This window comes from Gouania willdenowi, unplaced genomic scaffold, assembly GCF_900634775.1.
Source record: "Gouania willdenowi unplaced genomic scaffold, fGouWil2.1 scaffold_201_arrow_ctg1, whole genome shotgun sequence".
Taxonomy (NCBI): domain Eukaryota; kingdom Metazoa; phylum Chordata; class Actinopteri; order Blenniiformes; family Gobiesocidae; genus Gouania; species Gouania willdenowi.
In genome coordinates this window covers 168,352-184,800 of record NW_021144954.1, presented here as the reverse complement: position 1 = coordinate 184,800, position 16,449 = coordinate 168,352, and the positions used below count along the sequence as shown (strand labels likewise).

The window sequence follows — 16,449 nt, the reverse complement described above, 5'->3', positions numbered from 1 at the left end:
CCAGACAAAAAAAATGGCAAAATACACAGAATGTCAATAAAAAATAGACAAAGCAACAATAAAAATACACAAAGACTTGATACACACAAAACGACAGACACAACAAAAACTCAAAAAATGTGCAAAATGCAAACATAACACACAGGCAAAAAACAAATAACAAAAACACACACTGACTCGTAAAATACACAAAATGCCAACAGAAATTCCCAAAATGACAGATAAATGACTAAAAACTACACAAAAACAATGCAAACAACCACAAAACCCTTTGTTATTTCCTGTGTTAATGCTCAGATTGTTTTTTTATTTTTAATACTGGCATACATGTTGATATCGTGGCCCTCAGATCAGACAATCCCATTTTTGTGGCCCTGCTGTGACAATAGTTGCCTACCCCTGAACAAGACTAAAGCGGTTTATTTTTCTGTGAATATTTAGTTAGGAGAAAATCCAAAAGCATATTTTTTATTTAAAAAAAAGTTTAATCTACAGAAAACAATATTAAGTCTTAAAGCTTGCAAAAGCACCTAGTGTTATTTAAGGTTCAACTTATTCATTCTTACAATAAAAATATGAACAAAATTCCAGAAGATATTGTAGTGAGGATGAGATGTGAAATAAGGATTACTGAAGGTTTGTCAAAAGTAATTTTAATTGCTGGATTCAGAGCAGCAGGACAATCATACACGGATGTCACACAAGCATCCCCACTGCAGAACTCACTAAACTCTCGTTTAACTCCCGCAAAAACGAACTAACGCGGGATTTCAAGGCGGAAACATCCCAACATGGCACCCCCAACATGGCAACCCACAGAAAATAAACACGCAGATCCACTATGAACATTTAAGCTTTAAAGAAAATTAATTATCTTGCTTTCACACAAGTCCTAAAGCAAACGCTGTGTAAGAACAATTATTTTAGTCTTGGATTGCGTGGTGTCATTAAATGTGCTCACCTAATGAGAGGGATGGTGCTGCATTGCTGCTGTCAATGTCCCAATGTCCGGCTGGATTGAGGTCAGTTTTAGGCGAAGATCTGACCCCACGTCCAGTCTGTTTCTGTATTTTGTTTTTAATCCCACGAGCGCTGAAAAGCCAGTTTCACACAGATATGTGGTTGTAAAAGGCATGAGAAGCCTGAGGGCTTTGTTGGCAAGCTCTGGGTATTCCGCGTAAATGCGCATCCAAAAAGATGCCAGGTGTGTCTCTGCAAAGATCAGTTTCAATGAGCTATCACACGATAATTCCACAAGGTTGTCCTGCTCTCTACATGCAAGTCCTGCGATGGTCTCCTGGTCGTGGGTAACAAACGGGTTCTGAATCCAGTTGTGTTGCTTGTTGAGTGATGGAAAGTAGCTGCGCAGCTGCGTCCCCAAGCCCTGTAGGTGCGCGCTAATGGAGCTCGCCACAACGCTGGGAATCCTCTCCTCCTCGGTGCGTAAAAAGTCACAAAGACTATCGAAGGATTCGTAGTTGTTTTGTGCCACTCTCCGATCCCACAGCTCAAACTTTTTTATTGAAGCCTCAATCTTGTTCTGGACTTGAAAAACGGTCACTGATTTTCCCTGGAGTGACAGATTTAGTCCATTTAAATGCTCAAAAATATCAGCCAAATAGGCCAATGTAGAAAGCCACACAAAGTCACAAAATCGATCTGACAGCTCAAACGTTTTGTCCACAAAAAACACTCTCACTTCGTCACGGAGCTCATAAAGCCGTGTGAGCACTTTTCCACGCGAAAGCCAGCGGACTTCAGTGTGTAGCAGGAGCTGATGGTGTTTGCTTCCCAGCTCTGCGCACAAAATTCCAAACAGGCGGGACTGGAGAGGACGACTTTTGATGAAATTCACTGTTTTTACAGCTTCATCCAAAACCATTTTAAGATTAGCTGGCATAGTCTTTGTGGCCAGAGCCTCTCGGTGGATGCTGCAGTGGACAGGTGTAAGCAGTGGAGCCACATCCTTAACTCGCTTTACAACTCCACTCAATCTTCCCACCATGGCCCGGGCTCCATCCGTGCTCAGTCCCACACATTTCCCCCATTCGATTTCGTTTGCAACCATAAATTCATTCATGACTTCAAATACGGCCTCCGCCGTAGTGTTTCAACGTAAAGGCTTGCAAAACAGAAACTCTTCGTGTATTTCTCCATTGTGTTCGTACCTGACAAAAGCAAGCAGGTTTGCCAAGGCTGTAATATCAGTGGATTCATCAATTTGCAGAGCAAAGAAACGACTTGATTTAATTCGGGCCAGTAGTTGTTTTAACACATCTTGAGCCATGTCGTCGATACGGCGCTTCACAGTGTTATCTGACAATGAAATCACGTTCAGTTTTTTTGCTGCTTTATCATCAATCATCACACTGACCATTTCCTTAGCAGCAGGTAAAATAAGGTCCTCTCCTATGGTGTGAGGTTTTCCAGTCTGTGCGATTAATTTAGCCACTTTGTAAGATGCCTCCACAGCTCTGGCATATTCACCTCCCGTCACACATGTTGCTTGAATGGCTTTTTTACGTGTCATATATTCTCGTAACTTATTTTCAAAAAACTCCTTTGGCTTGGACAACAATTGTCCATGTTTGGTTTGTAAATGGCGACGCAGTTTACACGGCTTCAGTGCTTCATTTGACAGGACTTCAGTGCAGATGACACAGACGGGGCGAGGGTTGTCATCGGGTCCCACACTTGTAAATCCCAGCGACAGATACTCACTCGAGTACTGTCTTCGTTTCTTTGATGGCTCTTTTGTCTGCTCATCCTGATGATCATCTTGATTATAATCTTGAATTGAATTAGCAGTAGACTTCTTTTTGCCGAGCAGCCATCGGTCCATGACTGCTACTTATTTCCCGCCGTTCATGCGTCCCCTCGCCTTTAATTCCTCCCCTTTATTTTATTATTTATAGTTCCGACCTATTTTTAGCGACTTGTAAATTTACTTACAATAAGTTTAACTGTCAGTATATAATTCCGAATAATGTCCTGCATTGAAAAATGTATAACTTTAAATAATTAATTTAAAATAATATTTTTCTATGAAATTCATATATTTTGTGGATCACACTTTGCGGCCCCCCTGCAATGCGATCGCGGCCCCCTGGACCCACTTTGGGAGAGACTGCTCTAATGGTAGGGCATGCCCTCCACAGCCCCTCCACTCGATACACAATCCTAGAGTTTATCGGAGAAGGTAGCTTTGGGAAAGTTGCCAAGTGTCGTGCTCACAACAGCAGCAAATTGGTGGCAGTAAAAATCCTAAAGAAGGAGTATTTTCAAGATGTGGAGGACGAAGTAAGTGTTTGGTGCCTTCAACAGAACTTTAACTATGAATTTTTGGGGTAAAGTGATATGAAGGTGATCTAACTGTCCTTTTTTTCCCTCCAGCTGTCAGTGTTGAAGACCATCAGCTCTCTGAATGCTGACCACTTCAATCTGGTCACATTCTATGAGCAGTTTGAATACCTGGGCTATAAGTGCCTCGTCTTTGAGCTGTTGGGCGTGGATTTGCTCCACCTGGTTCGTTCACTGAACGTCAACCACATCCGTCCTATTGCAAAGCAGGTATGAATCTTTTTGTTTCTTGCTGATTGATTAGGAAAGCCTTGAGTTCAAACCTGAGCTTAAACAGCTCCATAAGAGGAACTCCATTCTCATCCTGTCTTTTCTCATTGTGTCCCTGCAGCTGATGATGGCATTACAGGGACTAAAAGCTGTAAGAGTAATGCACACTGACATCAAGCCAGACAACATTATGATGGTCAACATTGATGAAAGTCCATTCAGCGTAAAGCTCATTGATTTTGGAATGGCTTCTCCCATCTCTGCCGCCATGCCCGGGCTCAGACATCAGCCCATCGGCTACAGGTATGAGGATGTCACCCTGAATGACTTATGGGTTTTTGGAACAAACGTGTGTTTTTAAAGTGTTGGTACTTAACGCTAAAATATAGAGTTCTGAAGTATATTTCATTCATTTTGCTTCACAGGGCCCCAGAGGTTTGTCTTGGCCTTCCTTACTCGGGGGCCATTGACATGTGGGGAGTGGGCTGCACGCTGGCATTCCTCTTCCTAAATGACAACCTCTTTCCTGTCCACTGTGAATACCTCATGGTAGGTTGTCTTTTCTATACATCATCCCTCCATTCATTTAATTACCCATGTGCTCTTTTTTACAGGTATAGAAAGTGTTGAAGAACTGCCCCTAATGTGTATAATTGTGTGTTTTTTGTGCAGATGCAGAGCATGGTGGAGATGCTGGGAATGCCATCAAAGTACCAGCTCCACTTTGGCTTATACAGCAAGAGGTTCTTTTGTCATGAGGTGGATGAATTGGGCACAAGATGGAGGCTGCTGGTAAAACATAGTTTTTATTGTTGTTGAACCTTGACTGTTGCCCTAAACTTATCTTAAACCCCTTATATTGTCATTGTGTTTCCTCAGACACCAGAAGAGTACACCTCTAGGAACAGAAGACAAGCTGAGGAGTGGCCCGAATATCGTCCACATTTGTCATCATTAGATGACCTGCTCTATGTAAGTGTTCTCTATGACATTTGAGTTCAAATACTTAGAGATCTCTTCTTTAAAATCTAACCTACTTCAGACATGTTTATAAGCTGAATTTACTCACCATTATCGTTAACATGAGCAAGAGAGGTATAAACTAGTGTATTGACCGAACTCTGTTTAATTTAATCCAGATGTCTGAACTAGGGGACAATGAGACGGTGGAAGACAGGAAGGCCTTCATCGAGTTCCTGAAAGAACTGTTGAATCTGGATGGGGAAGAGAGAATCTCTCCCATTGATGCTCTTCAGCATCCCTACATTACAGGGTCATACCTGAGCCAGGAGCCAGACAACAGAGAACAGTGAGTAACTGCACTGTGAAAGCGATCACGCAGATGAAGGTCATTTTGTTGTTCTTTTGAATTTTGTACTAATCTTCTTTTATTTTTCCTCTAGTCAAACCGAGGCACAGGTCATTGAAGAACATTCACCTGAAGATTGGGATGCCGAGTACCCTCTTAATAATGAAAATGGCAAATGTGGACGCATTGTGGTACAATTACCTGACGATTGGGATGCCGAGTACCCTCTCTTCAATGAACACAACAAATGTGGACTCATTGTGGCATATTAGCCCAAAGATTGAAATACCAAGTACCCTCTATCATGCAATTGGTAAATGTAGATATTCTGAGTAGTATTTTCTTGTTCTTCTTTGTATTTCTTTGTAAATTTGTTTATTTCAATGTATTTTTTAAGTAACTGTATTGAATGAATAATCTTAGTATATTTTTTTACTTCATTGTATTTGTAAATAATCCTATTGCATGAATTTTTTAGCCACATTTTTACAATAAATATTCATGACTTACCTGCCTTGTTAATGTTTTCATAGTTTTGACCCCTTTCTCAAACATTTTCTTTTTAGTTCTTCGGGGAAGTCCCTGACATTGCAGTGTGCTAAAAGTTCTGCAGAGCTGCTAAATCTCCTGGAACAAAATGAAAAGGGGCTTTGTTTTTATAAGTCACTAAGGGTTATGGCATATTGCCCAATACAATGTCGGCCTCAAAACTAATTCCAAACTCCAACTTGGTAGCATGATCTAAACTTCCTCCTATGGTTACCAGGAGTCCATGTGGCCTTTGTCCTGTCTATTCACCTCATGCAATTCTTCAACAATAATGTCACTGATATAATAATAAATCATATATTTAGAATTGGTAAAACATTTGTGATGGAATAAAATCTGACAAAATATTAATAATTTATGAACAGTCATAATAATTTTGAATCTGTCCATAATCAGTTTCCTATGGAAGAGCTCAGCACAGTACAAAAACAATGAAAAGGGTCGGCCATGGGTGTAGCTAACAAAACTGCACATCAAAATGAAAAAGGGCCTCTGCTCTCTAAAAGGTGACAGGGATTGCTCTCCTCTATCACCCACTGAATATATCAAAATGATGGAGACAATTAGGACCTGAATTATAATTAGGGCATTGTTCGCCACAAACAATGAAAGAAGTACTTGGATCAATTATTCACTGTATAGGTGCAGCGGATCTCTCAATCAATCAATCTCAATCTTTTATTTGTATAGCGCCAAATCATAACCTATGGTATCTCAAGACACTACAGTAGAGCAGTCATAAGGACGGACTCTTCATTTTATGGATACACACATATGCATATATACGTATATACACATACATATGTATCCCACACCCAACATGAATTCATCATGGCGGCAAGAAAAACCTTCTGTTAAGCAGCAGGAACCTTGTGTGGATCCCATTCCTATGATGAACAGCCATCCACGTTATGCTGTGTTGGGTGTGTGCAGAGGAAAGGGTGGAGACAGAGTTGTTGAGACTCTGTAACTAAGGATCACACTAAGGATCCCACGGACCTGCAAGACAAAAGCCAGAAGGAGTACAGGAGCAAACACACAATGGAAGAAGCAGGCATAGAGGGAGTGTTTGAAAGAGGAATGGGACCCTCTCCGGTCCCTCTCTAACCTAAATGACCTCTCTCTTAAAAGGGACATATCATGGTTTTAAATCGTTCCATTTTACATATAAATCACACAGTTGTGGTCTATATAAAGCGGAACTGCAATGCTTTGTTCACCTTTAAAATGTGCATTACACAGTTTGTGGGGAGTGGGATTTGTTAACAGTTGAAGATCATGCATGTTAATAAAACATTTTTTTCTACTGTACATGTAATTCTTAGTATTGAATTCTTTCTAAATTCAAACAGTGTTCCAGGGATTCAATTTTCATCCGAGTTAAGTTTGTTTATTAAGTTATGAGAATATACTTTATAAAAGGTTCACTTCTATGACACACCCAAAGTTCCATATTGCACCTTTTAGGCTTTGTTACAGCATTGTTTTTAAAATAAATGTATATATTTTTACTATTTTGATGTATTTTTGCAATCAACTGAATTAAAAACTATTTTTAAAACACTTGAAGGCTTAAATCTATTCTGTGGCTCATAATGTAGTTTATTTTTTTTCTAGAAAAAAATTTGGCTGGTGGAAAATCTGGTGGGTTTATAACTTTAAGAATCTACTAGCCATGCTGGCTGGTGATCTAAAAAGTTAATTTAAAGCACTGATTGTGACCTACTGTATGATAGTTAGTGGGATATAGATTTGTTCCAAGCCATTATTGTGTGAATGATCCTGGTACCAGGATCACTGATCCAGATAACTTACAATATCTGACAAAGAGGAGATTTGGAGCTTGGAGGAGGTTTGGGTGTCTGAGTGAACTCTCCTTTGGTTATTTTTATTGTCTTTAATTTCTTATCTTCATGCAGTTCTCTTCTCTCCTTTTTTTCTCTTCAGTTACCATTGTAATTAAGTATGTAGCATTATTATTTTTAGTGAGGCAGTAATAATGAATATTGTTGAGCTCATTTATAATCTATTTTACTATGTCTATAAAATCATTATCAAGCATTAATCTTTGTTAATCCCTTATTGGTTATAATTCATGTGTGTTTTAAATCAACAAATCACTTCATCTGTTTTGTTTTGCACATTTTATTTTATTTTTTTCACAAAAAATGGTACATTGTTACAAAGTGATTGTATCAGGTTGTAACATAAAGTCATTAATGTTTCCACATTTTTCAACAAATGTTAAAATATTTGTTGGAAAAATAGTTTGTGTCACTGAGGATGGATGCGGGTGAAGAGCCTCTTCTGCATCCACCTGATGAATCGGTTCATTCGACTCTTTTTCTTCTTTCGAGATTCCTCCACCTTCACTGCTGACTGCTCATGGAGGAACGTGGGCTCCTCATGGAGGGACGTGGGCTCCTCATGGAGGGTCGTGGGCTCCTCATGGAGGGTCGTGGGCTCCACATGGAGTGACGTGGGCTCCTCATTTAGAGACGTGGTCATGTCAGTGAGAGACTTGGGGTCCACATGGAGTGACGTGGGCTCCTCATTTAGAGACGTGGTCATGTCAGTGAGAGACTTGGGCTCCACATGGAGTGACGTGGGCTCCTCATGGAGGAACGTGGGCTCCTCAGGGAGGGACTTGGTCTTGTCAGGGAGTGACGTTTGCTCCTCATGGAAGGACGTGGGCTCTTCAGTGAGAGACTTGGGCTCCACGTGTAGTGACGTGGGCTCCTCATGGAGAGACGTGGGCTCCTCATGGAGGGTCGTGGGCTCCTCATGGAGAGACGTGGGCTCCTCATGGAGGAACGTGGGCTCCTCAGGGAGTGACATGGACTCCTCATTTAGAGACGTGGTCTCGTCAGGGAGGGACGTGTGCTCCTCATGGAGGGACGTGGGCTCCTCATGGAGGAACGTGGGCTCCTCAGGGAGTGACATGGACTCCTCACTTAGAGACGTGGTCTTGTCAGGGAGGGACGTGGTCTCGTCAGGGAGAGACGTGGGCTCCTCAGGGAGGAACTTGGTATCATCTTGTTTCCCCTGAGGCTGAAACAAAGCTGTGATCTGTTCAGCTGTAACTTCAGCAACGTGGTGCATCAACTGTGGAGAAAATGAGTTCAGCATCTTCCTCCTGATGTCTTCGGGGTAGGCTTCATGAAGTGTCTTTATGATGGAGGTGATCATCTCATCCCTGGTTGAGCGGGACATGCTGACTTCATGCGTGGTGGAGCCTAGAGCAGCTAGAACACCATCTTCTACCCCTTTGGTGACTCCAACTGCCATCTTATCCAGCTTCATGGAAGGCATGGTGAGGAACAACCTTGGTTTAGGCACCCACAAGCCCTGAAGCACCTTTGGAACCACGTCCAAAACCACGTCCCGGGGCTGCTGGAGATGTTCAGAGCAGGAGGTTTGCTGATGCCTCTCAGTGAGCGCCTCCCCAATGGCCTTTGCCTCTCGCTTCATCTTTGCTGATCTATGAAATGAAATCATAAAGTTAGCTTCAAAACAGCCCAAAGCAGCAGGTGTTTAAAGTGCAAATGTCTGTCAAATATAACCAGAGGTGAAAGTAATGGATTACAAATACTAATGTTACTGTAATTGAGTTGATTTTATGGGTACTTGTGCTTCTTTCAGTATATTTCTAAATCCGTAATTTTACATGTACTTCAGTACGTTTTTCAAGAAATAAAGTCATTCGTTGCATTTTTAAACCCAATCATTACTGAGAAAATTATTATTATTTTTCATTTAAAATGATCAATGGACATTGTTAAACTATAAAAAATGAAACGACCAGACAACAATTAAATGCATTTGTACTTGTAATTGAGTAGGATATATCACTACTCTTTACACCTCTGTATGTAACTCACATAAAGTTTGGAGGCATGAGCTCTGGAGCGCTGATCAGCCTTTGAGCATCCAGCTGAATATCCCTCATCCTCATGCTGTCGTTGACCTCCCTCGCCATGCTGAGAAGCATCCTAACCTCATCATCATCATCGTTATCGTACTCCTGCAGCTGAAAGTCCAGCAGCTGCACCCTTAGACTGCGTTTGCTCATTACATGGAGGTGTCGAGCCATGTCTTCAGGAGTCACCTCAGACAGAAGTTGGTTCTCCTTCTGTAACCTCAGGAGTTCAGCCACCATAGCTACATGAACTTTGTAGGAGGGCATATGCCAACAGTTCTGAAAAATCTGTCTATAAACAGGAGTGTCGAACAGCACCCCGATGGGACGATAGGTGCCTTCTTGAAAAAGCTCCATCAATGCTCAGAAAAATACACTCAGAGAAGGAAATATACAGATAATAATGAACAAAAGTAAATGAGTCAAAGAAATGTCAAAGAAATAGCGATCAATGAAGAAAAGATGCTGAAGAACTGCTTATATTGGAACACGAGTGAACACTGTGAGCTCTATGAGAAGATGAAAGAGCTTTAGAACATGAAAGCAGGAGATAACTCTTTTTCTATTGGCTGTTGCAAGGAGTAATGTAAACAGAGTTGTCATGACAACAGAGTTCTGAGTTATGTTTGTTTACGTGTGTGTGTGTGTGTGTGTGTGTGTGTGTGTGTGTGTGTGTGTGTGTGTGTGTGTGTGTGTGTGTGTGTGTGTGTGTGTGTGTGTGTGTGTAACATAAAGGTTCATTATTTGCTGTTTTGTAGTTTTAGTTTCCCAGTGTTTGAAATGTGTGAAATACACAAAGGGTTTGACTTTATAAAGCTTATTTATGGCCTCTGATTTTTCACAGTCAGAGATTCATAGGAGCAGGGTTGGGGTCATTTACAATTGTAATTGTGTAATTGATAAGTAATTACAATAATGCGTAGTTGTAATTAAATTGTAATAGAGTTTCGATAAATTACTTTGCCATGAAAATGCTATGAAAAAATATCAAATACAATAATAATTTAACACAAAACTGGGGAACCATGTTACAGTTCTATGTACAGTTCTACACATATGTAGTTAACAATTATTAAAATATGTTTCATATCAAGCTTTCCCACATTTGACCATTTAATAAAAATGTAAATCTATGGGTAAACTGACACATAAAAGTCTCAGACGCCCACACTAAAAATATTAAAACCTATATTTTCATTGATTATAAAACCTAACAAGGTAACCAATAGATAGGAAATAAATGAGATGATAGATATTTGAGATGCTAAGAGAAAGCTAACACAATTATTAGGTTATTTATTGCAGGCTCAGTAATTGTAATTAATTCTAATTGAAATTTAGTCAATTAGAACGTAATTGTAATTGACTTTGACGATAAAAAATAATTGTAATGAAATGTATTTGGAAAAAGCTGACCACTGTAGTCGTAATTTAAACAAAGCATACAAACACGACAGCTCACAGTTAATGATGGCAGGTGTAAAAAGCCCTGTATGTGCTCTGCTGTTTAACAGTCTCTGGTAGTGAGTTCCACTCTCTGGTTCCTCTAACGGACCAGACGGACGGAATGAAGGTGCTTTTACGCAGAGGGATCACACAGTCACCTCTGACAGAGCCTCTAGTGAGCCGCTCACTACTGTTCCTCTGACTGATGAGACCTGCACAGGGGGACAGGAGCCAAACTATGTGTTGCTTTGTACATCAAGCATAGATTTGCAAATTTGTGAAGATCTGTCCAGAACTTTTCCAGAATCAAGCAGTGATGGTATTATTTTGTTTTTTTGTCCATTACTTTGGTAGCTTGCTTATATAAGGTTTCTAATGGCCTTAAAGTACTCTGGTTAGCTTGGGACCAGCTTGTTAGACAATAATTAAAATGGCTAAAAATCATTGAGTGTAAAAACATTTTTGAGTCTTCAGTTAACATTTCATACCTGATTGATCTAAAATTTGAAAGATTAAAATTGATTGTTTTGCATATCTTATCAACGTGCGCTTTAAAGGTGAAATGTGAATCAATCACCAGTCCAAGATATTTATATTTGGGGACCGTCAGTAGTTTTTCTCCCAAAACATAAATTTTAGGATCATGGGAAGAATTCTTGGTTTTACTAAAAACATGGAAACGGTTTTGGAAACATGAAGCTGCAAGCAGCACTTTTTCAGCCAAGATGTAACGTGTTCCATTGATTTGGTGAGTTTGGCTGCAACAAGATCTTTGGAGCGACCATGACAAAATAGGACCGTATCGTCTGCGTACATTATGCACTCGACTTCGGGGCAGATCATTAATGTAAAGGCTGAACAAAAGGGGACCTAAAATTCATCCCTGTGGTACTCCTGTGGCAATCAAAAGTAACTCAGACTTACAGTTATTAATTGCCACACACTGAGTACTACCACACAGATAAGATTCCACCCAATTCACCATAGTTTCAGAGAAATTGAAATCTGAGAGTTTTGAGCAGAGGACAGCATGATTTACAGTATCAAAAGCTTTCCTGAGGTCCAAGAACACCGTCCCTACGACACCACCCATGTCCAGAAAAGATTTTATTTTCCTTAGCTTTAGATGATCTAAGGGCCCTGATAATGTTTCTAACTTTTGGTCTCAGTTATGTTTGAAATGGAAAGGGATTGTGTTACAGATTAACTTTGGCTCCCTTAATTGTAATTGAACATGGGTATTTGAAAATGTAATTGTAACTGAAAAATGTAATTGACCCCAAACCTGCATAGAAGAATGTTTATGCACTTTAAATATCAGGAGTTATCTGAATTATATTCTAATGCTCTACAAATTGCTTCATATTTTGTCTCATAACAATTCGAGGCTTGAGCTGAGGAATTTTTGCTATTCGGACAATAACACGATGGTCAGTGATGTCATTCATGAGGAGCATTTGTTAGTATCAGGTTAATAAGGGTAGATTTATCAGACATTTAAGGTTTGGTCTTGTAGAACCATTCACCACCTGAAACAGATTCAATGAATTACAAAAAGGTTTGAGGTCATCTCAGACTGTTTGTAACAGATTTAGATTTAAGTCTCCCATAGAGAGAACTTTATTTGACTTCATTGATTCATCATTGATGGTAAAGCATCACTGGTAACAATAGGGGGCCTATAACACCCATTAACAGTCAAATGAAGTGTTTTCTTCAAGGTCGAAAGCTAAAAATTCAAATAGTGCTGACTCACTGATTTGGACAAGAGCAGATTTACATGAAACTTACTTTTTATGTAAATTGCAATATCCCCTCCCTTCCTGTGATGATCGGTCCTATAGACCAGTGTTTCTCAAATGGGGGTACGCGATGGAACTACAGGGGGTACTTGAGAGAGAGAGAGAGAGTGGAAAATGAACAAATAAAGTGTCAGTCTTGGTTCCACCCCAGGCGTGAGATGACTGGAAATGATAAAAACTATAGAAATAAATCTATTCAGGAGCCACTAAATCAGTGTTTTTCAACCTTGGGGTCGAGATTCTATGTGGGGTCACCTAATGTTTAAATGGGGTCACCTGAAATTTTTTTTGCTATCATTCTGTTTTTAAAAATGAAAATGACACAATCTTAAACAACTGTATTTCTACACGTTTGCTTTGTGAAATACAAATCTAGTTAAGCCTAAATGCAGTAAAAAAAAAAAAAACAAAGAATAATTACTGTATCTGAGCTTAAACATGGTCAAAAACTAATTCTAGAAAAAAATGTTTTTGGGGTTGCCAGAAATTCTTGACATCAAAATGTGGTCACGATCCAAAAAAAGTTGGAAATCACTGTATTAAACACTGATTATTTCCACTTATTTACAAAATGAGATTCTTTAAAATGTGTTATCACTCATTCATTTCATCATTATGATCTATAGTTGTTTTTAAATAGTTTTCTAAGCACAATGACGTAGTCGGACAAAGGAATTAAGAGTAAGGGGGAACTTGAGCCAAAGAAGTTTGAGAACCACTGCTTTAGACACTGTAACCATCAATACCAACATCCTTATCCAAAATAGATTTGTTTCACCATGACTCTGGTATTATAATTGCATCAGGATCAGGTGAAAGTTCCCATATGTGAACCATGTCCATGTTGGCAAGTAGACTGTGTACATTTAAATGAATGAACCCAAGATCTGCCCTTGATTTAAAATCAACAAGGCTTTACAACTTTTCAGTGCCAGGATTGGGTTGCACATTTCTAGAGATCAGAAGCAACAAAACAATTAGACATTTCTGTTTAAGCTCTTGATACCATTTAATAGAGGTTTCTCTATTTCTGAATGAGTCTCCTTCAGTTTCAAACTAGTCTTTTAAAAAAAAGATGCTCATCAATTGGACCAAATCCTCTGTGTGAGTTAATCTATCTCCCAATGAGGACCGTTTTGAGTGAGGATTAAATTAGGAGATAATTTGAAATCTTCATGCAGGTGGATGAATGTCTAGCAATCGTAGAAGAGACAGATGACGATGTCACATATACGCACAGAATTTAGTAAACTCTGAAATGGAAAATCAGCTACTTAAACCATGTTAGTATTCATCTGTATTATGATTATATGTTCTATTATTGAACTGCTTCTTTTCATGTTTTAAAGATTTGAGCTGAGCTAGAAAAGTAACTTTCCACTTCCTGTCGCTGACGGTTGTGACAATAAAAATTCTTTGCATCGCTGAGTGGTTGAGATAATAATCTGTATTATTGGTTTGTTACAGACGCCCCAAAGCGAGCTCGTGTTCCTGTGAGTATATTTAAACACTCACGCAGAGTGTTCCACACGCAGACGTGGGAGCCCCCACGGCGCAAAAAATTATGACGTCACTCCGGAAAAGCAAGGAGTACCCATAACAAGTCCATATTTCATATAGCTCAGCTGCCAGCCATCTAGTGTTTGGGGGGGTCTAGATGACCGCTCTCCTTGCTTCAGGCATTCCATGAGGGCTCATGGAGGGAAAGGGAGGAATGCTCTCCCCACCCTGGGCTTTCCACACATGCGCTTGAAAAAGCAAGAAGGACTCGTCTCCTTGGTTTAGGAGAACCCACTGCAAATTCATTTTGCTCTAGCCTGGTGTTGTATGTTGTCTTGGGGGTTTCTTCTAACCGCTCTCCTTGCTTTCCTTGCTGAGGAAGGGATTCGTTCCTTTGTTTGACCTCAGGATGAGGAGGAGAGCACCGTCAGCTACAGAAGCCGAAACCAAGAGGCCTTGCCCAGCTCAGAGGTAAGTGACTCTCTACGCCAAACCATTGCTCCCACTTTAGCAGAGTCGCTAAAGCACAAGAAACCAAACTGGGTTTGAATTCACAACAACTAGACACGCACACATCATCATTCAGTGATGTGTAATCAGAGGTGGCAAAAGTACTAGTCGTCAATACTCAAGTAAAAGTTTAGATACTTGAATAAAAAATGACTCTGGTAAAAGTAAAAGTATTGAAGTTGCTCCCTTACTTGAGTAAAGGTAAAAAAGTACATGCTACTAAATGTACATAGGTAAAAAGTAAAACAAATTCAATAATAAGACAGAGTTTTTAAACCAGCAAATTTCATATCTTTTATCTGGAGAATTTAGCACTCAAAAGAAATACAATTTGTAAATAAAACACGTCAAGAGTAAATGTTCAATAAAACCCAGAGCAGCTTTGAGTTTAAAATTCTTAAAAACTTGTAGAAAACTGGTACATGGAAATTAATTAAATCTATTACTCTTTATGAACACCTGCAGAATTTAGTACTCATAATAAATACAATTTGTAAATAAAATGTTTTAAGAAAAAAAATGCAAATGCTCAATTAAACTCAGAGCAGCTTTGAGTTTAACATTTAAAAAAAAACTTAAAATTGTTAACCATAAAACTAAGGGACCTGCCAAACAGAAAAAAGCTCAAACTACCAAAATTTAGCATCTTTTTACTTCGTGACGTCATTTTTGAAGGTCTTAAAAGTAACGAGCTCATTTTTAAAATGTAAAGAGTAGAAACTACAGACAAATGTTTAAAAAAAAGTAAGAAGTACTTAAGTAAAGTACAGATACCAGAAAAACTACTTGAGTGCAGTAACAAAGTATTTGTTACTTGTCACCTCATCAATACTACCCATCCAAGGAAGAACCAAGCCATGGACTTATTAACATAGAAACATTGACATACATACAGATTTAAAGTCTGTGTCATATGTCTGTGGTTCATACACAGCACATCCAAAGGTTTTTTTTCTCTGCCAAATCACACCATTTGCTAGTCAGCATGTCAGCATTATTTACAGACACCGAAGAATTATTAAGCGCTCAAACCAGGCAGAAGTACGCTCCGCTCCCCCTCCCCCAAGTGCACGGACACACAGTCAGCTGTGTTAGCAACTGTCTGTCAGAGGCTCAGTGCAGATGTCTGTCTGTCTGTAAAACTCTATCAGTTCTGAGTGTTGAAGCACTGAGAGATGTTTGAGGAAACACTGCATGTGTTTCTCTTCTATAACTAACTCTGTCGCTCCTCAGCAGAGATCTGCTGCTGCTGCAGCTAACGGGGCTGTTTCCACATTCTTAAAGGGACAGTGTCCTGAATGTGATTTACTTTAAAAACTACTTTCAGTAACTGAAAGTTACTGAAGCTGCCCTGAAAAAAGCAACACTACATAATTTAATCACATTTCAGCATTAATGAAGGAAAAAGTCAAAAATGTTGTTATTGTGCTGCTAGTGATTAATAAAAGGGTCTTTGTGGTGCCACTGACTTTGACCCATTATTGTTTTTCTTGTAAAACTATTGTATTGTATTGCCTAATGTAACCAAAGCAGTAACATTTTATCTTGTAAAGGATATGATTGTCTAAACTGCGTGAAATGAGGCGTTCAAACACTGCTTAAAGTAGGATTTTATTAATATGAGTGTGTTACCTAAAAAGCAAATCAATAGACTGATATGCTGCCTTGTTATGTAACAAGTGTTGCTAATGCTAATGCTACACTACTTTAGTTAAACAAAGTAAAAAGACTGTGTTAAAAGAACATGTCAGCCTTTTTGTTTGATGTTTATTGTACTTGAAACCAGTTTGATAAATTGCTTAATACATTTTTTTGAATTATTTGAAAATGACCTTGTCTTTAAT

At 39.3% G+C, this 16,449-nt stretch overlaps 2 protein-coding genes across 2 annotated transcripts; one reads left to right on the top strand and one right to left on the bottom strand.

Moving 5' to 3' along the window:
- The first annotated feature begins 3,090 nt into the window (after positions 1–3,090).
- On the top strand, positions 3,091–5,151 carry LOC114458886 (homeodomain-interacting protein kinase 2-like). The gene is made up of 8 exons (XM_028441268.1): positions 3,091–3,300; positions 3,394–3,570; positions 3,692–3,873; positions 3,996–4,119; positions 4,243–4,362; positions 4,450–4,542; positions 4,710–4,879; positions 4,974–5,151. Exons 1-8 carry the CDS (start codon positions 3,091–3,093, stop codon positions 5,149–5,151), a joined length of 1,254 nt encoding a protein of 417 aa, XP_028297069.1.
- Positions 5,152–7,702: 2,551 nt separating this feature from the next.
- On the bottom strand, positions 7,703–9,835 carry LOC114458885 (uncharacterized). The gene is made up of 2 exons (XM_028441267.1): positions 9,310–9,835; positions 7,703–8,909 (listed from the first exon to the last, which is right to left on the bottom strand). Exons 1-2 carry the CDS (start codon positions 9,702–9,704, stop codon positions 7,703–7,705), a joined length of 1,602 nt encoding a protein of 533 aa, XP_028297068.1. The 5' UTR covers positions 9,705–9,835.
- Between the last annotated feature and the right edge of the window lie 6,614 nt (positions 9,836–16,449).

Coding starts and splice junctions, on each gene's coding strand:
- LOC114458886 (XM_028441268.1), top strand. CDS start 3,091: ATGCGATCGCGGCCCCCTGGACCCACTTTGGGAGAGACTGCTCTAATG. Junction 4,120..4,242: donor TCCACTGTGAATACCTCATG/GTAGGTTGTCTT, acceptor TTTTTTGTGCAG/ATGCAGAGCATGGTGGAGAT. Junction 4,880..4,973: donor GAGCCAGACAACAGAGAACA/GTGAGTAACTGC, acceptor TTTTTCCTCTAG/TCAAACCGAGGCACAGGTCA.
- LOC114458885 (XM_028441267.1), bottom strand. CDS start 9,704: ATGGAGCTTTTTCAAGAAGGCACCTATCGTCCCATCGGGGTGCTGTTC. Junction 8,910..9,309: donor CTCATGCCTCCAAACTTTAT/GTGAGTTACATA, acceptor TTCATTTCATAG/ATCAGCAAAGATGAAGCGAG.